Source organism: Thunnus albacares, chromosome 1, assembly GCF_914725855.1.
Source record: "Thunnus albacares chromosome 1, fThuAlb1.1, whole genome shotgun sequence".
Classification (NCBI taxonomy): domain Eukaryota; kingdom Metazoa; phylum Chordata; class Actinopteri; order Scombriformes; family Scombridae; genus Thunnus; species Thunnus albacares.
In genome coordinates, this window is record NC_058106.1 from 19350026 (window position 1) to 19375772 (window position 25747).

The following is a 25747-nucleotide window of genomic DNA, read 5'->3' on the forward strand; positions in this document are numbered from 1 at the left end:
GTTTGTTTGACTAAGGGAGTTAGTGATCGGCTTTACTCCCAGTGGGGTGTTAAAACTGTGTGAATACTGTATGCCATTTAGCAGTCAATCTGCTCAGTATGCATGTGTGTGTGTTAGTGTGGATGGGAGGGATCATGTTTGTGTGTGGTTTGTTGTAATCTACATTCCTTTTTTCAGAGCTTTGTTTTGTTTTCCCTTAGGGCGTAACGGCATAAAAGGGTTAATTTCATCAGGAAGCTTGGTGTGTAACAGATTCCTTTAACCCTTCGGTTGTCAGCAAAAATGTTAAACTTTGGCTACTGTGCCAAAAAGATTTAATTTATTCATATCTCCTAAGACCTTTGCATTACGGCTCTGAATCTTGCTAATGGGTGAGGCCTTTGTCCTGTTCGTAGTCCGTAGCAATATCAGTTAAAATCTATTATTCTTTTGTGTATCACTGGATTAAAGGACTGTGACATATGCTGTTTCATTAACCAAGGACTCCCTCTGATTAACTGGGAGACAATGCCATCTGCTGGATGTTTGAAGTATACAGGGCCGGAGATTGCCCATAATACTCAGCAAGTGTGTTGTAACTGAGTGATGTTAAGAGGTGGAGGCAGGCTCACTTATCTGGAAATTCACAAGACGTTACTCATCATGAGTTCCATGTTATTCATCATTACTTACAAGGAAAAGAGAGCCTAGACTTTAATGGCTTGTGTTTTTCTCATTTAGAAAAAAAGAGAGGGAGAAAACTCTGTCTTGTTAGACCATGTACACCCACATTTCATTAACACTATCATTGAGTTTCACTTAATCCTATTGTGCATGTTTTGATCTTCAGTGCCTTGAAGTAGTAACTGTTGAACCATGTAATTCTTGAAATAGGGGCTACATGAGTATAGACCATGCTTCATTCTGTAGCAGCTGTAAGTATGGGATTCTGATGCTTTCTCACGTTGTTGCCTTTATTAGTGGGCATAGTAGAGATCTGACAAATTAGGGCAGCGAGACTGGGGATGACATGCAAAAAGCGTTGAAACCCTCAGGCCACTGGGAAGCCCCGTGAACTACACTTCTACTTCTGAAAACCAGCAGAGAGAGAATGAACAAGAATCATTTTTGGGGAAAGCTGTGTTTGCACCTGCAACCCCCTCAGCCCCTACACTACCAGAATATGATCCGGTACTGCGGTTTCTTCACACAAGCTTCGTAAAGACGACATCACCGCAGGCAGCAAAGAGACGCTCTTCTCCAAAACCAGCAGGGTGATCTTCGTGAAGCTAGACAGGAAAGAGGAGGAAGAGAGTGACATAGACCGAGAGAGTGTGGCAGTCTTGTGTTTTCTCAAGAGAGCCAGACCATAGCCTGAGGAACAGAAAGGAGCTTTGTTGAGAGGTGGCCTTTGGCACAATGCTAGCGAACGTGTAGCTCTACCCCAGAGAATAATCTCTCTCCCTGTCATCTTTCTCTCTTGCACACTCGCTCCCTCACTGTTCTGAGAAAAGTAGTGAGTGACGGAAGGAGGAAATGACTAAAGAAGCGACTCATTCACACCCCTGCATTGACAGCAGGACAGGCACAGGGGAAGTCAAACCCACACATTTACCCTTTTCCTGAGTCCTCCACCCTCGACTACTACTCAGCCTTGATAACAACATTTTTGGCATGACGTCCTTGTTTGTAAAGGGTGATTTAGAGAAAATGAATTTCTTAGCTTGCCTGTCTGGGATGTGATTGCATTCTCTCCACTTTCATGAGATTTGTTTTGATGAGCATTTTCACTTATGTCAGAACAATTATGCCAATAAAGCGAATTGAATCGAGGGAGATATTCTAACACAAAGGTTGTCTCTTAGGCTGTAGGGCTTGACACAGGCCAGGACATGCCCTCTTTCTTTTTCTTTCTGTCTGTCTTTTTCTGTCTCAAGAAGGGAAGGGCGTCTCACATATTTAACCTACCCCCCACGCCCCCCATGCAGCTATACATGCACACATATATACACACTGTCTCTCCCCAGCAATGGGGTCAGATGTGGTGACCGGCTAAACACCCTCCCCTCCTCCTCCTCCTTCTCTCTTCTCCTCTTCTCCTCTCCTTTCCCCTCCCCCTCCTCCAGCTCGCCTTGGCAGGGCATGCATGCCTGTGTCTGTTATCTACAAATGGCTGAGGAATTATAGGTTGAGAGGGGAAGAGGAGGAGGAGGAGTGAGGGAGGGAGAGTGTGAGGAGGGGAGGCGGGCGGGGGGGCGGGCGGGAGGGAGGGAGGGAGGGAGGGAAGAGGGGGGGATGAGGTCATGTGACATCGCAGCAGCTGCTAGGCTAAGAATTTCTGTTTTCTCACTTAGAGAGAGAGAGAGAGAGAGAGAGAGAGAGAGAGAGAGAGAGAGAGAGAGAGCTAGAGCAAGGAGGGGAGAGATAGGCAGCGTGTGTGGTGTGTTGCTTTGTTAGATAAGCTCTAAACGCTCTTTGTGAGCGGCAGCACAAGAGACAGGAAGGCAGGCAGGGAGGGAGAGAGGGTGGACGGGCGAGAGGAGATAGATAGACGGAGAGTGAGAGAGGGGAGCAGGAAGATGGTGTGTGTCCTGTCGGTGGCTGCCGGTGTGTGCTGGGCTGGGCTCAACGTGAAGATGCAGCCATGGGGGATCCAGGCGGCTCCACTCCTTTGTGCAGTAAGGAGCTACGACCACGCTTTTTATCTATGAGGGGGGGGGGGGGGTCATGAACCACTGCCAGACCTCCGGATGTGTGACTCTGTGTGTATTTGTCAAGCTTTGTGCTTGTCTGTCTCTTCTTTCACTGTGTGGTTTTGTGTGTGTGTGGTTGCTCTACAGGCTTCAGAGTCTTTAAATAACGTGCTCTGTCTCTGTAGTATGTTAGTAGGTGCAAAAAGTTCCTTGTTTATTTCCGCTACTCCCTTCTCTGACTTTTTACGACTTTCCCTGAAGAGGGAGGGACGAGCAGTACTTTGACAAAGTAACGTTACTGGACTGAGCTGTGTGTGTGTGTGTGTTTTGCTTGTTTTCCAGTCTCTCAATGGTGCAGTGTGTGTTATTCAGACAGTAGTCATTGTTGATTCCATTATTAATTGTGTGCTGAGTTCATTCAGAGTGCACTGGGTAACTGGGAGGTTACAGGCAGGACAACCCAAGAGGTGTTGGGAATGTTATTCACTCTCTCATGTCTGACTTGCTGCTGTGTGTGTCCCCTTGAACACACACACACACACACACACACACACACACACACACACACACACACACACACACACACACACGGGGTGCTGTGCCTCTGCTCTCTTCTCAGGAGGGAACATGATCTTTTTATAGCCCTCTCAGCCTCTGGGGTAAACCCAGATATAACTCCCACTTATCTAATTGTGCTATTGATATACTGTTAGTAAGCATGGTTCATTTCAGAGAGTGTGTCTTTGTTTTTGTGAAGTTTTTGTGTTATTTGAAAGTTAACTTTGAGTATTCTGACCAGGCCTGTGTGTGTGTGTGTGTGTGTGTGTGTGTGTGTTTTGATGTAAAGGTTAATAACTCTGCCATACACAAACTACACTAATGAACGTACACTGTCCTCTGAGCAACCCTTAGTGAGTGTGTGTGTGTGTGTGTGTGTGTGTGTGTGTGTGTGTGTATGTGTGTTATGCTGGAGCACATAGGGCTATCACGCCTTTCTGGCATTTAGGGATTCCACTGACTGAGGGGCTGCCAACACGGTGTCACCTTTCATCACACACACACACACACACACACACACACACACACACACACACACACACAGGAAGGAAAGGAACCCTCTTCACCCTCTCGCCCCCGCCAACCACCAGAGAGCTCTTATAAATCTGAGGCTAGAAATCACCCATTTTTACTTGGCTGTTGGATGAAGACTTTCTCTTTACTATGGAGAAACTTTTGATGATGGTTTTTCAAACATAACATTTTAGTTGTTATATTCTTCTTCCTTCCCGATTTTAGTGGAGTCTTTGTAGCACCCCCTGACAGCATTAATTAGATGAATCACAGTATGAATGGGGCACTTTTTTTTAAGCGATAGTTGTGAGAAAGTGAGTTGCTGGTTTGTTCCATTTTAACAGGGAAGGCACTGGATGTGTAAATGGTAACAACATACAGTACCAGTCAAAAGTTTAGACACACTTTCTCATTCAAGGGAGTGGGAAGTTGTGCCCAAATTTTTGAGTGGTACTGTATACCACAACATACATCATTTCTTACTGCCAGTAAGAAATAATGTCACCCTGGTAGTGTCGGAGCATGTTCAGTTTAGGTGATCATAGACCTTTGGCAGAAATACAGCCAGACTGGAGCTGTTCGAGCAAGGGAGGGTGACCTGTCCTCCTAACCTCTCACCTCTGACCCTAAGCCATACAAGCAAAGCCCCTCTGCCCCCATACCGCCAATTCCCATCCGCCCCAGCTGTCACAAACAGATACCCAGCACTACACTCAGTGCTGTCTCTCTGTGTCCAAGGAAACAACTATGCGTCGTACTCTTTTCGCATATTTGTTGGAATTGGTTTTTCCATGTTGCTCGCAAGTATATGTGTATTTGTTTGTACGGCTACAAGGGTGTTCGTAGTGACTTCAAGTGCATTCAAAATAAGACTCTCTTCTCTCTGGAGACTGACCTATGACTTGAGGATGTAGTCATGACCGATAGACCGAACTGCCCATAAAATTTCTGTCCGTTGCAAAATTCTTTCATCTGAATTCAGTGTTGGGTATTAAAATGCTCCCATTATCTTCCCTTCTGTCCTTTTGTAGGCATGAACCATGAGCCAAAGTCACCATCGTTAGGAATGATCTCCACGGCGACCCGTACCACGGCGACGGTCAGCCCCCTCACCCCATCGCCTCTAAACGGCTCCATCATAGCCAATGGAAGCCCGGCTACCCAGTCAGCTCACTCCGGATTTGCTGCAGCCCTCCGTAAACTGGCAAAACAAGCTGAAGAACCTCGAGGTAAAGCCCCACTGTCTGCACAGTGGAGACACTAACAAAAATCTGACAGTATGCATCATCAAGTTTTTTTATTTCTGGTCTAAATTATATTTAGAGTGGCATATTCAGTTTTGGACTGAACACCACATAGAGAAGGATGGCAACTTTTTGCATTGACATTACACATCTGATGAGCCTGGTTGAGGTCACTATAGTGCAGACATACGTTGCAAGATGTAAAGAAATAGTTGCTGTCAAGTTTTCAGTCTGCAGGGCGGCAGCGTTTGGTTTTATAATCAATGGAGTAAATGGAAACAATATTTCTGTTTGCACTGTTTGTCTAGTGTGAAATTACAGACAAATGTATTCTAGTTGTGAAAACCGGTATTCACTCTGCATGCTCAGATTTATTTTAACCAGTATTAAAATGATTTGACAAGTTAAAGATTAATGATAATGCGATAATATCAAGTCAAGTCAAGTTTAGTTATAAAACACATTTCATATGACAGGCATAGACTCAGTGTTCTTCAGGATAAAAGCAAAAAACAGGCAAATGGGATCATACATGACAAAAACATATAAGAACATTTAAGATAAGAAGGTATTACATATATAGAAACATCAGATAAAGAAGGTATAATATATATAATAACAATAAAAAGGGAATAAGATAAGAAGGTATAATTATTAGGCTATTATTAAATAAATAAATGGAATAATAATAATAATGATACGGTTTAAAAAATCCAAGTTTTAGTCATTACCCACATACTTTAAACCTAACTAAAAGCTTGCGAAAATGATGTTTTTATTCCGCTTTTAAAAGAAGACACTGTTATAGCAGGTCTTAGCTCATGTGATAGAGTATTCCAGAGAGTAGGACCATAATGAAAGCATCTAAACAATCAAAGCATAATCTTAGAGGCCAGTTGTATAGGAAACCATCATGATAGCTAAATGTATTGATACATGCAGCCCCCCCGACTCCAACCTGTAAACCCGATGGAACCTCCTCAGATAGTTGGCCTTTCTGTGTGTGGGGATGGTCATAGAGGTGTGTGTGTGTGTGTGCATTCATGTATGTTCCATGATCAGTATGTGCAGCTGAGTGCAGAACTGCTAATAGCAATGGAGTGATACCCACACAGGATTGAATTAGTCGGTGTCCCTGGAGATGCTGGGATGAAGAGGAGCCACTCTAGCTGACCCACTTAATGTGCTCTGTGTGAGTGCACATACGCTTGGGTGTGCTTGTCAATGTGTGTATGTTGCTTTGCTAAATCTGTTCCATACATTCCTCCTTGTCAGTGTCTACAGACACACATGAAACATGCAACTTAACACCCATCTCTTAGAGCTCTAGTCTATGGTTGCATGACTTCAAAATAAGCATCAGGTGGTTATGAACTTGTACGACCTCATGTCAGAGATTCTGAACCATCACTTTGTACGCTTCTATAAAGATGGATGTAAATATCTTTGTGAAGCTGCTCAGGTAGGGCTGTGTGGCTTTCTGGTGTCTGGCCCCTAATGCACATGCGCATGCAAGTATTTAGCAAACCCATATGCAAAGTGTCTCTTATCAACACGTAACAAACAAACATAACATAACAAATAAGAATCTCAGTAGGAAGATTCTCACTGTGGAGTTTATTGAGGGTTTAAAGAGTGTGAATACATGTTTGCGTGCGTGTGCATTTGCATGTGTGGCTCTATGCCTTGGCTCCAGAGAGGAGAGAGGCCCAGCTACCCCAGCTGTCCACCCTTGCTCTGGCTCTTAAATCAGATGGTCCCCTCCTTCCTAGCTGTCCCTGGACACCTTGCTCCCCAGCTCAATGCAGCCTGGGACCCAGAACCCAGCAAATGATTTATTACCCACAGAGAGAGAGGGCTCAGCCCTAACCTCTCCTCACCTCCCTCTCAATCCTTCTCCCCTTCATCTCACTTCACTCCCTCCACCCTGTATGTCAGCTCTATTACTTTCTCGTTCTGTCTCTCTCCAAAAGAAAAATCCAATTCCAGAGTCCAGTCCTGTCTTCTCATTTTGTCCTGAACTCACCTTTTTTCACAGATTTTTTTCCTTCTTATCACTCTTGCTTATCCCCCTTTTTGTCAGTTGGCTTCTCTGTCCTGTTTTTTTTTTTTAATACTTCTGCTTTTTTTATTTTTCATTGTGTTGCAAGGTGAGAATGAGTGTGCGCTCCTCTATTTCTAATTTGCAATCTAGCAAGGCAGAGAGCTCCTGTCTGTCTTTGTCATACAAACAGACACCAGATCCTGTCTGATAAAGCTCTACCACCTTTTTATTAAAAGCACAAAAAAGTCCCTTTGTTATTTTTGAGGCCTGCTGACTGTGCCGCCTGGCTGGTGTAGGCAGTGATGTGTGGGTGAGTCAGCCATCAGGCATAAGGGGCGACTCTGCCTGTGTTAGGAGCACTGGCTCCGGGGTGGGCAAAGAGGCATGTAGCCCCCAGTGCTCTAGCCACCTCTCTGTCTGTAGAGCCTGTATTTATAGGCAACACACACACACCCAAACACCCCCGCACATGCAAACAGTTGTCTTTGTAACTGTGTAAGCCTCGTGATTGCTTAGCATGCTGCAGCCTGCTGTCCTTTCATTAGCTGCTTTGACTCAACCTCTCTCTCTCACCCTGTGGTTGATGCTTTTAGGTGAGTATATATGAGGTGCCATGACTCAGTGTCCCAGGGCTTGGAGGAATTAGTTAGGTTTGAGTACTAGTATCACTGCCACCGGCTGCTGAACTGATTTAAGACCCTGAGCACGGCCGCTGTTTATACACACACCCACCAACCCATACGCATACACTCACACATACACACACATACACACAGACACATACATCGTCACTTGTCTGTGGCGGGTATAATGAATAGCTGTGTGTACTGAGTGCTGTGCTGAAGAGGGGAGGTGATGGATAATGAGTATCAGAGCAGCGTAAAGGACACACTCTTATCCCATGAACACTTGCATGAACACACACGACGGCACTGACACGTGCGTGCAAACACACAACACACACAAACACAGATAACACACTGCCTCAAAAAGGAAGGCCTGCTGATATCTGATTAATTAGGCAGATCTGGGTTTAATCCTCTCAGTTGTTTCTACTCACACTCTCTTAGACACATACACACCACCAGAATTTCATGACTGGGTTCATACCAACTGTAGTACACTGCCTGCAGAGAGAATGAAGGTGTACAAGATAGATGGAATGAATTGGCTGGAAAAAAGAGGAATCAGAAGTAATTAGTAGATTTGTGAAAACCTGAGGTGTTTGTCAGATTGTGTGTATCTGTACGACTATGTGTATGAGTTTGTATGTGTGTGTGTGTGTGTGTGTATATGTGTGTGGCCGGAGGCTCCCCTTGTTTCTGGGAGCCCAGAGCATGCTGGGACAGCAGGGCAGTGTGTCTCTGACCTCTCCATCTGGAGCCTGCCTGGAGCTCACACAGCCTCCCTGCGCTCTGTATGTGTGTGTGTGTGTGTGTGTGTGTGTGGTTCTTCAAGGCAAAACCCTTCAGGCTGTGACTGTCCCTGAAACACTCACAAACAAGCTCATTTGCTTCCCCCCCTCCTCTCTCTACATACACAGCAACATTACACCTCTCATGACTCTCTTCAGTAGCAAAGCAACATTTAAGCATAATATACAGTTTGTACAGTCAGCAGAAGGCACAGAGGATTGCTCCTCTTATTTCCATCCGCCATCTTGTACCGTCTGCCTTTCCCTCGCTGGCACAGCAACACACACTGTGCCTCTCCCCTCCCCCCACTCAGTGATGCAGATTACAGGCTTTGTGTTGTGTTGTCAGTGCGTGGCCAAGACTGTAGTAGCAGGTGTGTGCGGTGTTTGCGTGCATCAGTAGTTATTGTGTGTGTGTGTGTGTGTGTGTGTGTGTGTGTGAGAGAGAGTGCACGTGTTGAGGCTTGTGCTAGTGCATGCTGGTGGGGTGGCATATGGATGCAGGGTTGGCTGGGCACTGCTATGCACACCAGGTGTGAAATGGACTGTTTAATTAAGTGCTGATGTTGTTGTAATGCATGCTGGGAGGGAGGAGGGTGGAGGAGGACATGTAGGGTTGGGTGGGTGTGTTGGCGGGGTGGAGGAGAGCACCTTCTGCCTGGCAGGGCTGGGGCTGGCTATGCTCGGCTGTTTGGCAGAGGCGGTGGTAGTGGAGGTGGTGATGGCAGAGGTAGGGGCCATTTGGCATCACTAAAACATTTTGGGTTGTGCTGTCTTCCTATCAATGCTTAATCATCCAGTGGGATTCACTGCTATAGCTGCTGGACTCCCCTATTGAATACAAGAACCTGCTGAAGAGCTGACTTTTTGCTTTTTGATTGGGTCAGTGGCTGAAGTAAAAGCTGCTGTCTACGAAGGGACACTCGGCCACAGCCTCTGCCACAGCTCGGTTTGTTTGTTTGTTGAGCTTTTGGTTGTATCTTCTTGTATGTGTGTGCGCATGTGTGGCTCAGCTTGAGCGGTCAAGTGTGGAGGCAGTCTGGGAGAGCGGGACTGGTAATAGAGGAGGCGATAGAGAAAGGAGCTTCACATTAATCACACACAGCTTGGGACTGAGACAGCGCTCTCTTTCTTTCTCTCTCCCTTTTCCTTGCTCTTTCCCACTATCTCTCCCCCTTTTCTGTCCCTCTTTCTTTTTCTGACCCCCCCCCACTCCACCCCCACGACCCCATCACCACACCACACACACACCACACACACACCCTTACACACCGAGCAAGTGACAATCAGTACAGCTAATGAAGTGCAGGTTGAGAGCTGATGAGCCTATTTTAGACTCTGGGGATGAAGGCTTCTGCTTCACTCCTCCTCCTCCTTTGCCTTCTCCAGCTCCCTAAAGGGCCTGCATGTGTGGCCATCTTCACTCTGTATAGATGAAAGGGGAGGAGCAAATGGAAGAAAAGAGGCCCGTTTGGTGCCAATCACATGCGTTATGTATGATTTTTCTCCTATCAGATTGCACTATAATGTGAGTGAGGGGAAAAAAAGGGGAATTGGTGTGGAAATTAGAGCAGGGGGGTTGAAAATGGACAGAAGAAAATCTTGGAGGAGAGAAGGAGGCTTGATGAAGGAAAGAGGCTTATGGGCACACTTTTCTTTCTCTGACTTTCTGTGGTTCCAACAGCTATATGTATGCATAAATGTGGATACATGCAAACATTTAACCACTCTCTCTGACATCTCCCCGAGCCTTTACTGGCTGTGAATATTGTAAATGTGTTGTGAGTTGTGAGACAGATCTATGTCTGGTTGGCAGGCACTGTGTTTAAAGAACAGAAGGAAAAGGAATTGGGGTGTGTGAAGAGGTGGTGGGCAGGTGGTGGCTGCGTGGAGTGTTGTCAAAGAGGAGAAGGAGGGAATGATAGAGGAATAATAGCTGTTAGTGTGTATGTATATGTGTCGAGGAAGGACGCCAAGAAGTGTACACAAATTCTGCAAAGCTGCAAAAAGAAAATGAAGCCGTTGGTCTAAGGCCCTTGTCTCTTTTATTTCCCTCTTCCCCTCACCTGCTTCTCTTCCTGCTCTCTTAATTATTTAGTCTGCCCTGCCTCTTCTCCAGTCTGCTCTGCCTCTACATGGAAAAGGAGGCGGAGGAGGAGGAAGAGGAGGAGGTGGGAAGAGAGGGGGGGGGGGGTGAGAGAAATAGATGGAGTAGAGGTCTGTTGCTTAGCAGTTCAGAATCACTGTGATCTCCCCCTCCTCTCTACCGCTTCCCTCACTCTAGCCTTATTTGTTCCCCCAGTCTTGTGCATGCGTGTTGTGTGTGTGTATATGTGTGTGTGTGTGTGTGTGTGTGTGTGTGTGTGTGTGTGTGTGTGTGTGTTGAGTGAATAGGCTGTGACACTAGAGCTGTATTAAGTGTAGCTCCATTCCCCAGGCTGAGTGGGCTGCTATTGATTGGCCTAGTCTTGCAGGGGAGAGTAATGGCTCTCTGAGGTGAGGGGGGAGGATTAGGCCACTAATTGCCATTGTGCAGACAAGATATGCTCCCCCCCTCCACCCCCCCAACACCCCGTCCCCGCCACCCACTCACCCATCTGCACCCCTTATCTTTCTGCTTTCCTCTCAGCTCCATCTCTCGCCTCACCTCGCACCTCTTTTGCACTCTCACTTGCTGCTTTTTTTTTCCCAATCACTCCACATCTCCTATCGTTTTCCATTTTCATGTCTCACCTCACATGTATCATCACTGTCTTATCCTCACACATCATCTTCTTCTTGCCCCCCACCTCTACCTCGCCGCTCCTACTTCTACTCACATAGATTTTCAGATTTTCTCTAGACCGTCACCTTGCTGCCATTATTGATTTTTTCCATTATTTAGTGGTATTAGTCAGAATGAGGTGTTTAAAATCAGTCAATATCCTGACCGCACCTACTGTAAGCTGACATTGTCTGTTAGGTTATGTTGCCACGGAAACCCGAAGCATGGAAGAAATGGCGGTAGGGTAGAGATCTGTGGTTTTTGTTCTGATGGTGATAATTGGAGAGGAAGTAGACCTAAAACTGACCTGAGGTTTCAACTGTTAAAAGAAAAAAAATTGGCTGCATGTAAGCACGTATAACTACAAAAGCACACTACCTGCGCACGCACACACACAAGCACACATCTACTGCTGTCCTTGCTGCAGCACTGAAGTGTGTGTCCCATTGAGAGGGTTATGACCCAGTTTGACTGTGTAATGCTGTGCTCGCTCTGAGCAGAGGAGACATACAGCACACTGTGCTGTCAAGAGGAGAGGAGGTGGAGGTTTGGAGGAGAAGAAGAGAGGGAATGAGAGGAGATGCAGAGACAACAAATAGGTTAAAACACAATAGAGAGTAAAGGAAAAAATAATGGAAAAACAGAAGGGAAAAGACAATGGACACATCTGAGAGAAACAGAAGGAGTAGTTTTTATGGGGGAAGGTAAAGATGTATGGTTGGAAAGATGAAATTGCAGTGATATATGAATGTGAGCATATCATATGAGAGCTTTGGAACTAGAAGGAGAGAAAGCGAGAAGTGAGGAAAGCGAGGCATATGACCAGACCGTGACCCTGCGCTACAGGGTTTCCCTGGAGGGCTTTGTTAATGTGGCACAGCTACAGCGCAGCAGAGAAGCTCATTGGGCCAGCATTTCACCACCTGCTGTGTGTGTGTGTGTGAGTGGTGGAGGGGGGGATCTGTGTGTGGTTGTAAGCACCACTGACTGTATAGTATACATTCAGTGTGGCTGTTTCATTCTCAAGCGGTGTGTGTGTCCTGCATATCAAGGCTGTGTGACTCTCACAGGGCTGCTCATCCTGATCACTGTCACTTTATAATAGGGGCCTAGGGCCATCCATCTGGCCCTGTATGTGTATTATTTGTTGCTATTGTAGTGTTGCAAGCCCTTTTTAAGTGAAGCAGCTACAGGATCATACTATTGTTACATTTGCCTTTTGTTAGTAGAGCAAAGCACAGGCTATCGGCGTCCTTGCTCTTATGTTCTTTATTTCACTGTACTCATTTCATTCATGTCTGTCTTTCTCCAGCTGCGTCCTCCATCAGCAGTGAATCCTCTCCAGTGTCCTCCCCGGCCACCAACCACAGCTCTCCAGTCAGTACACCCAAGAGGGGTCCCCTCGGTCCAGGGCCTGTCCTGGTTCCCCCAGCAGGTCACAGCGTGCCAAACACTCCACCTGTAGTCACCATTGCTCCAACCAAGACTAGCAACGGCCTCTGGAGGAACGAGGGACGCCAGGTGAAATTATGTTCCAGCACCCCTCACACTGACCTTGAGCTTGCTCTCTACCTTTCTGTTACTTCCCTTTTTTTTTGTTTTGGTTGCTATTTCTGAAGTCTTTGATTGTCTCAGTGTATTTTCTCTCTATATTTTCTTTCTTTCCCTTATCTGGCTGTTCAAATGTTCACATTCGTCAGCTTGCCTGCTAGCACAAACATGCGCATAGACAGGCTCTCGAGGGATTAATGGATTTTGTAGCTGGCCTGTAACCCATAGTATGGCAGTACGTATTTGACATATGTACATGTGACATAGCTGGCGGGTCCATGAGTGTCTGCCCAAAACCTTCCCCCACCACCCCGTTCTCCCCCCTCTTGGCTCCATGCGTTAAACAATGGCAGCTGCCATTGGGACATCGAGGTGACAGCCTCAACGGCAGCTAACATCTGTGCCCCTCCAGCCCCCTTCCCACTTGGCCTTCTTGCCCTTGGACCAGCCCCTCCCAGCCTTTAGCCCTCCTTACCCCCACAACCCCACCTCCAGCCTCACCCTCTTCACTCAAGCAGTCAAGTGCATCCTCTGCCTCATCATCCCGTCACCTACTCTCTGTTACGTAGTGGGGAGCGAGGCAGAGCTGCTTGCTTTGATAAGGAGTGGATTATGGATTATGGCCTTGCTTTAAGCCTTCTTATCTCAGCTCAGGGCTAATGGTCGAGGCCAAGCGCACAGTTATGAACAACACTCGGCAACATGCGGAAACTCTCCAAGACACTTTGACGGTTCCCCGGAGACAGAAAGAAGGGGGGTTATCGAACGGTGAGTGAGAAGGTCAGGCAGCCAGCGATGTGTGGGAGCATTCACTCAGGCCATTGTCCTCTCCCCTGGATAGCCCCCCCAACCCTCACCCTGTGTAGCTATAGCTTTTTACAAAGCAACCCTCGCAGAGTTCAAGGGTCAGCCAGAGATGAATGGAGGAGGAGGATGGTGCTGGAGAATCATTGGAGCCCTCCCAATGATGTCACCATTTCTACCATTCCTTAAGCATAACAAGTTTCTAAAAGAAGATGAAATAAAGGGGCAGAGGCAACCTCCACTCCTTTCCACATAGCCATATAGTGTAACCAAATCCTGTGTGTATTTTGCATGTCTGTGTTTGTGTGCTGTGCACGTGGTGGTTGTGTGTGTGTGTGTGTGTGTGTAAGAGGTCAAGCTAGAATTGAAAAGGTCACTGGGTTTGTGGTGCCTCTAGCAGCTCGGGGCCACCGAGCCAAAGAATGAGGAGGTTAAGGGAGGTGATGTGGATGTGATGCGGGGGGGTTGGGGGTTGATGGGGGACAGCAGCAGGGATGCGTCACGAAAGCTGGCATCATAGCATCTCCCCTATTTCAGCGGTGCCGCTTCAGCGAGCACATATAACTCTGTGGTCACAAAGAGCCACAGGGCTGTAAAAGACAAACACATACATACACGGCATCAAAATGTCCCTCTTAAACAAAGATGATACTGTCTGGGGCTTTGTCCCTATTGCTAATCACTAATAACTAAGGATGCATTAGGGAAGATGGGGCAATCCCCTGGCACTTCTACCTTGCCCTTTTGCCTTTTATCCTTTTCTCCATCCTTTCCAGCTATACCTACTATTATTATTACTTTTTTTTTTTGCCATATTTCATCATGGTTAAAATATCTGTGTGCCCTGTCCTGACCAGCCAGTGTTTTTCATACAACAGGAATGGCACAGTGTTGAAATAAAGTGTGGTGAACAATGACAATGAAACACAAAGAGGCAGAAATAGAGATGTAAAGACAAAAGTAGAGCCTCATAGAGGGAGGATAAATTCAGAGGAAATAGTTATATGTAGAGGCAGCAGTCTGTTCTCTAGATCCCCTGTAAATCCATCCAAGAAAAGGTTGTTTGTTGCTGTGTATACATATGTGTGTGTCCTGCTTTCTGTGTCTTAGAAGGGTTGATTAGTGTCTCTCTGGCTGAGGTACGAGTCTGTCTTTCAGAGGGGGATGATAGGCAAGGCAGTGAAGGAGGGAGGGCTTGGTGTGTTGGCATTTTGCTTTAATGACTGCAGGAGTCTGCTCCCGCTGCTGCCTGTAATTGCTTTTTAATTGGCAATTTGGATTCATGGCTCCATCTGAGAGGTGTAAACGAGCGCTCTACAATGCGCAGGGTCTCCCACCCTCACTGGGGGTTACAGGGGCCTGGCTCACAGAGGAAGATGTCTGTTAATGGATGTGTCTTTGAGTCTGAGTGCTTGTATTTGTGCTCTGTAGTGTGTATATGGCAGGCTGCTGTTGAATAGTGTCTGTTTGAGAATAGGAGGCCATGTTTTTTTGGCAGGGTGAAAGGTCAAAATGGGATGGCTGGTTGGCTGTGTAGGTGCCTGAGTGACTAAGTTGTCTCTCTAATGGGGATGGAAGGTTCTGTCTTTGTAGTGAGTGTGCTAGTGTGTGTGCTTTTTCAAGGTTCTGACCTGTTACACCTGCGCCTTTGCATGTTTTTCTACAGGCTTGAATCCACATATGCATGCACAGACATACACAAACAGGCGCTAAGTTCAGGCTCAAAAGATGCATTACAAGAGCATGACAGCCATATGTACACATTGTCATTTCTTTTTGTTGATCATCTCTTATGTAAGTGGGACTTTCAGTGATAGCAGTAACTGTGAAAGCAGGAAGCAGAAGCCAGTCAATTGCAAAATTGCGGCAGCACCACCATGCTTTGTTGTTTTACAGGCATCTTTGTTGCATCCTCTTATGATGGGATTTCTGTGAAATTTGTTGGAAAGGAACAGATGATTCAATTTTAGTGGTAATCTGTATCTGGGAATTGCACCAATTGACAGTTATTGAGTCATAGCCATGGTTAGAAAACCATGCCCCTGTCACATAAATTCTGTGTGTGATGCAGAATATTGAACACAGGGTCAAACCATATTCAGTTCATACGAACCACTGGTCACCAGATAAATACCAGATAGTTACTGTTCAATAATTAAATTATAGAATACCTTTTTTTTAATTTGCTAAGCAGGGTTGTCATGTTTTGATGACATCAAAATCTTGATTTTACATTGGACAAACTATAGCATTCATTTTCTTTGTATAGTCACTCTCTGATGTAGAGAGATGTAGCAAGGCTGCTACTTGGGCATGGTATATCAGGGTGCCACCTGCTCCTCACACAAACAAACACACATAAATAAATACATGGACCTGTAGCACCAGTGATATAAGTGAAGCAAGAATGACAGCTTTGTTAAACACGTATCACATATTTAGCAAAGCTGTCATCAGTGTGATTATAGCAATTGATTAAGTGACAGACAAGTGTGACAGAAAGCAGCTCCTCTTGTTTTAACACGCATATCACTGGCGAGGAATTGCTCACCAGTAAAGTGTACCTGCAGCAGTACAGAAATACACACAGCACATGTGTCCATGACTGTATCTGCAAGTCCCTGTGGGTTAAAGACATTCGAATGAATGTACGTCTGATTGCCTGCCACAAATATAACCATGGCTTTTACTAAAAGTCAGAGAAAGTAAAAGTAGATTTTGTGAAAAAAAAAAAAAAAAACTAAAGAAGGAGAACAAGCAAAGAGCAAACTGAGAGTCCGGCATCTTGTGGTTCCCAAGCCACTAACTGATATTGACTTATTTTGACATATGTGCCTCTTTTCTAGTTGGCTGCTGATTGGGATAGAAACAAAGAGGGTTGTGGGGAGTCTAAACATTAGAGGCATTTAAGATTGGATGTTAGCGCATCAGTGTCAGCCTGGGTCAGTGGTTGCAGAACAGGACGTGGAGGTAATGGCTCACTAAATGGGATTTGTTTTATCAGTGGCAGGAGTGAGAGAGAGAGGCCAGTGCTGCTGTAAGGTCTCTCTCTAATCCCAGGGAGCCCAGAGGTTAATTTAGTGGGGCAAGAACTGCCTTCTCCTCTCCATCCTCATCTTTATGTCTTTATCTCTGTCTTTCTTTCCTTTCCTCTTTCCATCCTTTCTAGTTGTTCCCTTGCCAACCTCAACTTCAAGTCTTATTTTGTGGGAGATGAGATAACTCTTCAGCCATTCCTGTGAATTTCCATCTCGACTATATCACTGGATAAACAATTTCCTTGTACAACTTACAAGGGTGTAAGTTTCTCTGTTCCGCGATTGCATTTGTAGGCAGAGGAAAACCAAAGTCTCTGAAAATGCTCTCCCACTCCCACAGCAGGATGTCTTTGTAGCTCTGAAACGGTGTGTTTGTGTGTGTGTATGTGTGTGTGTGTGTGTGTGTTGTGGGATTGGATAAGTGAGACCAGGCGGGCTGCCAAAGGGAGAGAGGGAGGTGAAAGAGAAGAAGGAAGGAAGACAGAGAGAAACAGAGGCAGAGGGATGTTGCTTTTTGGACTTTGTTGTTGTCTTCCCTGTAGATGTTACAATGTGGAAGTTATGTGCAGACACACACAGGAACACACACGATTTGCCAAGATCAAAGTCATCATTTCTCTAGAAGTACCTTAGTTGTACATCCACCATTACCACATCCTCATCGATTATAAGGATGACATCTCTTGTTTACAATTAGAGAAAAGCAGCAAGCCTGTCTTTTTTTTTGTTTTTTTTAAACCAATCTCTGCTTGCTTCTTCCATTTACTGTATATTTCCCTCAGAGAAATGTTGGTCTGTCTATTTTTACAGGGAGGTGGTATGTGTGAGAAAGTAGATAAAAGTGCCTGAGGTAGGAAAAGAGAGTGAGGGAGGCTGCTGCTCCGTAAACAGGCCTATTCTTTCTCTCATCTCCCCCCTCACACGATGGGCTCCATGAGCAGTGACAAGCGTGACGGTCACAGGTCCTCACGAACAATGACTAAGATTCTCTCTCTGTGTGTCTCTCCAGGCTGACTCGGGGCCTCGTGGGGCCAGCAGGGAACGTCTGGGTGCAGAGGGGTCCCTCCCCCAGGAAAAGGGTGGCCCCTCAGTCCCTGCCCACCTCCTGGGAAACCCCTATGCCTTTGGTCTCACCCCCGGTGCTGTAATGCAGGATTCACGTTTCCAGCCACTCAAGTGAGTCACATGTTGCTTTGCCTGTTCCCCTGTTCAGAGTTAACATGTTTTCAATTTGTAAGGAAGTTTCATGATCAATAATTCATGGGCATATGAAGCTCACTGGAATGAGCAGTTCCAACAAATGTGCAAGGTTTGTCTCTGTTGGTATTGGCGTAGAGAAACTATAAGAACTTATAGTTTCTATAAGAACTTATAGTTTCTTGGTGAAAAACAATTTACAACAATGAGCACATAAAATCAAACTAACTGTGTCCCCACACCCCTTCCTCTTTTTCTTTTGTGGCCAGTCTGCCTAGACAGTTGCCTAATGCAGTGCCGCCTGGTCCTGTACCAGAAGAGTACCTCCGTGGTTTTCGGCCCTATGCCACAACTGAGGATGCCCTCCGTATGCCCTCTTTGCCCTTGGGCCTGGACCCTGCCACTGCAGCTGCCGCAGCTGCTTACTACCACCCCAGCTACCTGCCTCATCCCTCCTTCACGCCATACAGGTAAGCCTCTCCATAAATATGTTTTGTTGGCTTGGCTCCCATTTCCTCTGAGAGCAAATTGTGCAAACCAGTACATATGACTATAAGTAAGTATATGTACTACTAAGACTCAGCAGTAAACGCGTTACTGTATATCTGACCTTGAATCATGTTCCCAGAGGTAAAATATTTTGTTGATGTTCTTTATTTGTATTTTATATTTAACTGGAGGATCGATTTTATTGAGTGTAAGTGTTGTAGAGAGATGTGACTAAGGCAGATGGCAGCACAAATTGAAAAATCAGGTTCCAGGTAAACAAAAAGCACAAAAACAGAACACAGATAACAGAGACAAAATAACCAAACTCATAGTATCAGCATGGACAGTTAGAAGGTCACAGAAAATCAGTTAAAACAATGACGTTCTAGCTCTGAGCACTGGGCACCTCTTTGCATCACAAAAGGGTTTATTATATTGGATTCACTCCCTGTGTCCATACCTGAAAGCTTAGTATACTTAATCATCTAATAGGCCACTGTTTGAAAATATCCTCGTCAGCTGTGTCAAGAGCTTTTAAGAGACTGATTTGAAAAATAGATTTACATCAGTGTTTATTGCCAAAGGCTGTAGAAAGTTCATTTACAACCTTCAGTGCTTTGTTGCTTGTGAAACTGCAGTGCAGTTCCTCATTAAACAATGACTACACAAAGATTTGACAGTTAACCAGAATTTCTCAGGGTAATATTTTTTGCAGAATGAGACAAACAAAACTGTATTTGCTGCCTAAAAACAAGCCAGTCAGTAGCAAGAACCAATTTCCTTGTCTTAGCCCAAGGTAAATTATACTAAAAAAAAAAAAAAAGACGTATTGAGGTATTTTGTTGTTCTTTACAGGAGCAACAGTACAGTGATCACTAAGGAGAAAATCCCAGCAACACAAAATTTTTAAGGATTATTTGTTAAAAAATAATTCATTTTAAATGTACGTGCATGCGTGGGTCCGTGCGTGCGTGCGTCCGTGTGTGTGTGTGTGTGTGTGTGTGTGTATTGAGAAGGGCCCGGCTTGCTTTGGGCTATCACACAGGCTGTGTGCCCCTGGTCTGTCAGCCCAGCAAGATCAGATGACTGCAGCACCCATCACACACTGCGCTGTAATGGATTTAATGAGGGGATGAGCTGTGGATGTCACACACATACACAAAAAACACACAGCATCAGCACACAGCGCAGTCTCTTGCCTGGCTGCTGTGTAGTGATTGAGGTTAGCTGCCAGACGCTGCTGCTTTCTTGAAAGATGGAAGACACTGTGATGTCGCTTCTTTGGGAGACGGAGGCACATAGGTTAATGAAAGTGAGCACTGCACTGTCACACGGGGAGACTGACTCCCTCTCTTTCTCTCTTTTCTCTTTTTTGATTGCAATCCTTATCTCCCAGGATGGATGACCCGTTCTGCCTCTCTGCTTTGAGGTCACCTTTCTATTCGCTGCCAGCAGGGGGAGCTTTACCCCCCATCCATCCCTCTGCTGTTCACATGCACCTACCAGGGGTCCGCTACCCAGGAGACTTCACACACCCTTCACTGTCAGCACTACAATCTGAGAGGTAAAGTCCTCTTCATTTATGCATACATTGACACTCAAGTACATGCATAGTATCAGCTGTGATTATGAACTGTCTTTTCTGATTTCACAGCCATCTTATTGCTACTTCTGTTTCCCTGCCCACTTTGCCTTCTAGGCTTCAGCTGGAGGATGAACTGCGGCAGCGAGAGAGGGAGCGGGAACGAGAACGCGAGCGCGAAAAAGAGAGGGAGCGTGAGGCGGAAAGAGAAAAAGAGCGGGAGAGAGAACGAGAGAGAGAAAGGGAGCGGGAGAAGGAGCTGGAGAGGGAGAGAGAGCGCGAGCGAGAAAGGGAGCGTGAGAGAGAACGGGAGAAGGAGAGAGAAAGAGAGAAGGAACTGGAGAGGCAGAAGGAGAGAGCGCTGAGGGAGAAAGAGCTGCAGGCATCCAAGGCCATGGAGAGCCACTATCTGGCTGAACTCCATGCCATGAGGGGGCAGGAAGACCGAACCAAGCCTGAGAGACTGACCCCTAATCGGGCTGGTATGTGTCTCTACTTCCCCTGTGGCCTCCATAAGCTACACTCATACTGCTTGTCAACTGTAAACACTTTATATCAGCATTTTGACCCTGATCTTTCTCCCTTGACAGATAAAACCAAAGAGCCCGCCCTTCCAGCTCCCAAACCAGTCCCACCAGGACTCCACTCCTCAGTGGTACAATCACATCATCTCGTCCCTGGTCTAATCTCAGGCCACAGCCCCTACATGGCGCCCGCCGCGATGATCGCTCAGAGGAACAATGAGGAGGAGAGGTGGTTGGCACGGCAACGCAAGCTGCGTCAGGAGAAAGAAGACCGTCAGTACCAGGTGTCTGAATTCCGCCAGCAGGTTCTGGAGCAGCACCTGGATTTGGGACGGACAGCTGACACACCAGATCACAGGACAGATTCACACAGGTGAGGCAACACTTGCAAAGCCAACATGTGCTATGACTTGGCAATCGCAGTTTTGTCCATGTTATCTGATAGAGGCAGTTTGGCCATATCTGTGACACCGAAATGCATGCGTGCTCTCACGTGTTCACCAATACAAACACTATTTTTGGGGTGTTTGGCTGTCTGTCTCTGCTAGCCTGATAGGGACAGTTGTGCCTGTGTTTTGAAGCCTCAGAAGCTGGCAGGCTTTAGAAGTTTGTTTTCAGGCAGGACTGGAAAAAGATAAACCCTGTCAGAAGCATCACAACTACTCTATTTCTGTCCATGCTACCTTCCAGGCCCGACATGCAGGCAGACAAGCTATGTTTAGGTGTTGATGTAGAGTGCAAAGCGGGGTCCTGATGACTGCTGTTTCATGAGCATTGGGCAGGGGTTTCAAACAGGCAGCGAGTGGGACAGCTAAGATACACAAAGGCTAATTCTCAGCTAATCCTCTCAACCTTGCACAGCATAAGCCCCCTACTTACCCTCCCTTGTTACTGTGCCTGTGTTTGTGTTGTTGTGTGTGATTCAGGAGTGAGGTTTTGGTTAATGCTGAACTGGTAGGACAGGAGAGATACACGCATGTCCGCTATCAGTAACCCTACGGTATAATCGCAGAATCACAGCTCACAGGCTGCAGATTGCAGATAACACACACATTTACTCACTCACACACAGAACAGACACACACAAACACAAACAGGAGGCGTAGATAATTTGACTGGTCATGCAATGTGCTCTCCTGCCAGGTTTGATTTGGAAAGATGTTCTAGACAGTGTCCATCAGCCATCTGTCTTCTTTCTTCCTCACTGTTGCCATTTCTTCCCCATCACCATACCGTTTCTCCTTTTCAAGTCTCTCTCTTCACCTTTGTTCTCAATGTACATATATATTCTTCTCCTCTCTCTCATCATTAAGTGTGATTCATTTTCTAATAATCCACTGGCCTCCTTACCCTCCCTATGTCAGTCCCTTTCTTCTCTGCTTGCCTGTCTGTTTGGAGAATATTTCTCCTGGCCTCTCCCTCAGTACACCACTCTCTGAACTTGCTCTCTCCCTCTGTGCATGTGTGTGCGCATGCCACATACTACAAGGGCCTAACAGATCAAAAACAGCCCTGTATATTTGGAGGACATTGTGTGCCTTGGCCACATCCTCGCTCTGCTCTGGGCTACTCTGTCTGGGCTTGATAATACTGCTTTGCACAGACACACAAACCCACAGACATACTGACAGGGATGAAGGGAAATAGGCAGGGCATATAAGCACTGTGGTGTGACTCTGCATTGCATTAGTGATTGGTAAACACTATTTCTCAATTTTAGAAGAGATATAGGCATTGTTCTGTATGTCCAACAGATAAGCATGGCTCCTGTTACATTGTATCTTTACAGACCAAATCACCATGAACCAGGAAACCGGGACCTCCACCCTCACTTAGGTGCCCCTCCACCCCTCATCTCCCCCAAACCTCCTCAGCCGCCACGTGAACACCACCCTCCGCCTCCCACTACCCTGTGGAACCCCGCCTCTCTTATAGAGACAGCCTCAGAGTCCAGACGTAACCACGAGCCCTCAGGGATGGGACACTACGAGCTCAGTCGGCTGCCCCCAGGGCTCTCCAAATATGAGGATGGGGCCAGGAGAAGAGAAGGGGGAGTGATGGAGAAGTATCCCCCGCTAAGAGGTCCTCCGGGCCTACCAGAGCCTAACACATTCCTCGCTGATTTGGAGAAATCCACCCAGTCCTTCTTCAGCCAGCAGAGGGCATCACTGTCCCTGTCCAGCCAGTATGAACTGGAGGGAGCCGGGAAAAGCAGTGCTGGACTGAAGAGCCTCCAGGGACACCAGGGGCACAGTAGACAAGGACAAGCGCTAGGGATGGTCACTGGGCCAGGGATGGGACAGGTAGCCACACTGGGGATGGTTCCAGACACAATGCTGATCTATGATGAGTTCCTTCAGCAACACCGACGGCCTGTCAGTAAGCTGGACCTGGAGGAAAAGAGGAGACGGGAGGCCAGAGAGAAAGGTACTCACATAAATCATAGTGTTGCACTACACCCAGTGATGTTCACTCTTACATGCATGGAAAAAAAATCATTGACTATATTTTGTTTAATGTAAGAGTTATCCTAAGAGGTGATTTAAAAAGTGGGGTGTCAGTAGTGACCTCTGTGTTTGCTGCAGGTTACTACTATGAGCTGGATGACTCATATGATGAAAGTGATGAGGAAGAGGTGAGAGCTCACCTCAGAAGAGTAGCAGAACAGCCCCCACTCAAACTGGATGACTCCACAGAGGTAAAACAACTGCCAACACATACCTTTTCTGTGCTTTCTATGATGGAAGTTCAGACAGGCACTCATGACTAAAAATTGCAGTGAGATGATTTCTCTTGCCTCTCTGAACAGAAATTGGAGTTCCTGGGAATGTTTAGCCTGACTACGGTGGGCCGGCGGGATGAGCTGGTGCAGCAGAAGAGAAGGAAGAGGAGAAGGATGCTCAGGGAGCGCAGCCCCTCGCCACCTGCCACGCAATCGAAACGCACTCCCCCTCCTCCTCAACTCAGCACACGCTTCACTCCTGAGGAGATGGACCGAGCGCCAGAGCTGGAGGACAAGAAGCGGTTCCTCACCATGTTCAGACTGTCCCATGTCACTATACAGCAGAGGAAAGGTAAGGGAATTTATAGAAATACACTGCATAAGTCCAGTTTACATAGCAGGTAGTCTTTCCCCCGTGTTTAATTTACTTAGTCATGTTTGAAACCACTCTAAAATCCCTGTTTAACAGTTACTCTAAATGTGGGTCTTTAGTGTTGCTTACCAGCCATTTTGTTTAATTATGTTTCAAGAAATAGATTAATTGGCGGGAGACTTAACTATGCGTAACAATGCCTGTTAGCTATTCTTAATTAAATAAACGATGGCTCCCTTATTGTTTAAGTAATTGGTGTGCCCAGGAATTTCACTGCTTCTGACTGTAAGATATCAGAATTAAGTGAAGAACATAGTTTTTATTGACAATGATTAATATTTGCAGATTATCTCAAAGCAGAACACACATCAGTGTCTTTCAGCAAAGTAGTCAGAAACCACTACACCACAGCAATGACCCAGTGCCCTTTACATGCCATGCAAACATAGCCATCAGTGACTCTTATCCTGTCTCTTCCCTTTTACATCTCATCCCAGCAGAGTAAAGAAGACTGATCGCATGCCCATTTAGCTCTCAGAAAGTAATAGTCATCCTCAGTTGGCTCCATAGCTTGCTGACGCTTCACTTCACCTGAGCTCTGTCTGCTTTACATGCACCACGCTCTCATTAACATGTTGACTCTAGCCCTGAAGGAAATCATAAAGAGGTGAAACAATGATCATGTCAGCCTCAAACCCCTATATTATATGCAGCATATATTTAACAATGTATGCATAATGCAGTGCTTTACATTACCCTAGTTTGAAAGGTGGATTCTTGGCAAGGTTCTGTTTGGAGACACTTGCAGTTATGCACATTCACACACACACACACACACACACACACACACACACTCTCACACACACACACACACACACACACACACACACACACACACACACACACAGACGAAGAATTGGGAGTGGCAGCAGTAGGCTTACAGTGATCCTAGTCTAATCCTCTTGATTTACTGTTTGCTGTCTACAGATGGCAGCGCACTGCCTCCCACACTGTCAGGCCGCACTCAACTGCCTTACACACACACACACACACACACACACACACACACACACATACATACACAGGAGAAATAAGTGGTTATAAAAATGTGAATCTGTTACACACAGACAGGCCTAATGCTACAAAGATTTACAGGTTGTTTTTTTTCTGTCTCTTAGATAATGAAAGGGTGGTGGAGCTGCTTCAGGCCATTAAAGAAAAGAGCGTAACCTTGGATACCATCAGACATGCTCCTCATCCGCTATGTAAGAGCCCTCCAGCACAGATCTCTGGTGAGACACATGCTAAAGAACACAAACATACACGTTCTCATGTCTAAAGTATCGTGTTAGAGTGGTGTTCATTCATTCATTTGTATAATGTAGTTGTGGGAGGCGCATCTAAAGTAACAACATGTTCTAATTAGGGCATTCCATCTGTAGTAATGTGGATCTTGACCTCATCACGACTAACACATGTCCAAATGATTGCAGATTCTGCATTCGCCCAGCCTCCCTCTGAATCAGAAGACCACCACAGTGTCAGACCACATAGCCCCTCCTCACATTGCCCAGCATCCCCGAATGGCCATCCAAAACCCCTCGGGGACACATTAAGACCAAAGGAACCCCCTTCTCCAGCTGTCTACCCAGACAAGGCCCGGGGGCCCGGTGAGGGACCGATCTCTAAGAGGAGCTCTAGCCTGCTGAACAGCTTGCGGCCCCCACTCCCCCTGCAGGCTAAAGAGGGCCTTCACAGCGTCAATGGACGCACCAAACCCTGGGACAGCTTCACCCCGGAGGAATTTGCTCAGCAGTTCCACGAATCTGTGCTTCAGTCCACTCAGAAGGCTCTGCAGAAACATAAAGGTAAGAAGCACAAGTCATGGTCATAGAGGTATCTTTGTGACTAATGGACGAAAATCAGAAAATCTGTGAAAACTGCCCATAAGTTTCTTAGAGCCCAAGGTGAAGTCTTCAAATTGTTTGCTTGGTCCAACCAAAAGTCCAAAACCTGTCAAAAAGTCAAGGGTCAAATAAATTGGAAACTATTTGATGATTTACATCTTTTTTTGCCAAAAATTCACTGCTTCCAGCCTCTCAAATGTGAAGATTAGCTGGTTTTCTTGGGCTTCCATGATATTAAATTGAATATCTTTGGATTCTAGATTGTTGGTTAGACAAAACAAGCAATTTAAAGAAATCATCTTTGGCTTAAAGAAATCAGGATGGACATTTTCACTATTTTCTAATATTTAA

At 46.1% G+C, this 25747-nt stretch overlaps 1 protein-coding gene across 1 annotated transcript in view; it reads left to right on the plus strand.

Annotated features, from left to right (window-relative positions):
• Positions 1–25747, plus strand: part of gse1b (Gse1 coiled-coil protein b) — a 171916-nt gene that overhangs the window by 141390 nt on the left and 4779 nt on the right. Inside the window, exons 3-14 of the mRNA XM_044347652.1 lie at positions 4775–4972; positions 12522–12730; positions 17612–17778; positions 18069–18269; positions 19685–19852; positions 19988–20352; positions 20461–20767; positions 22184–22821; positions 22980–23092; positions 23204–23468; positions 24668–24781; positions 24983–25357. Coding sequence (XP_044203587.1) covers positions 4775–4972; positions 12522–12730; positions 17612–17778; positions 18069–18269; positions 19685–19852; positions 19988–20352; positions 20461–20767; positions 22184–22821; positions 22980–23092; positions 23204–23468; positions 24668–24781; positions 24983–25357 — 3120 coding nt within the window. The remainder of the gene's footprint in view (positions 1–4774; positions 4973–12521; positions 12731–17611; positions 17779–18068; positions 18270–19684; positions 19853–19987; positions 20353–20460; positions 20768–22183; positions 22822–22979; positions 23093–23203; positions 23469–24667; positions 24782–24982; positions 25358–25747) is intronic.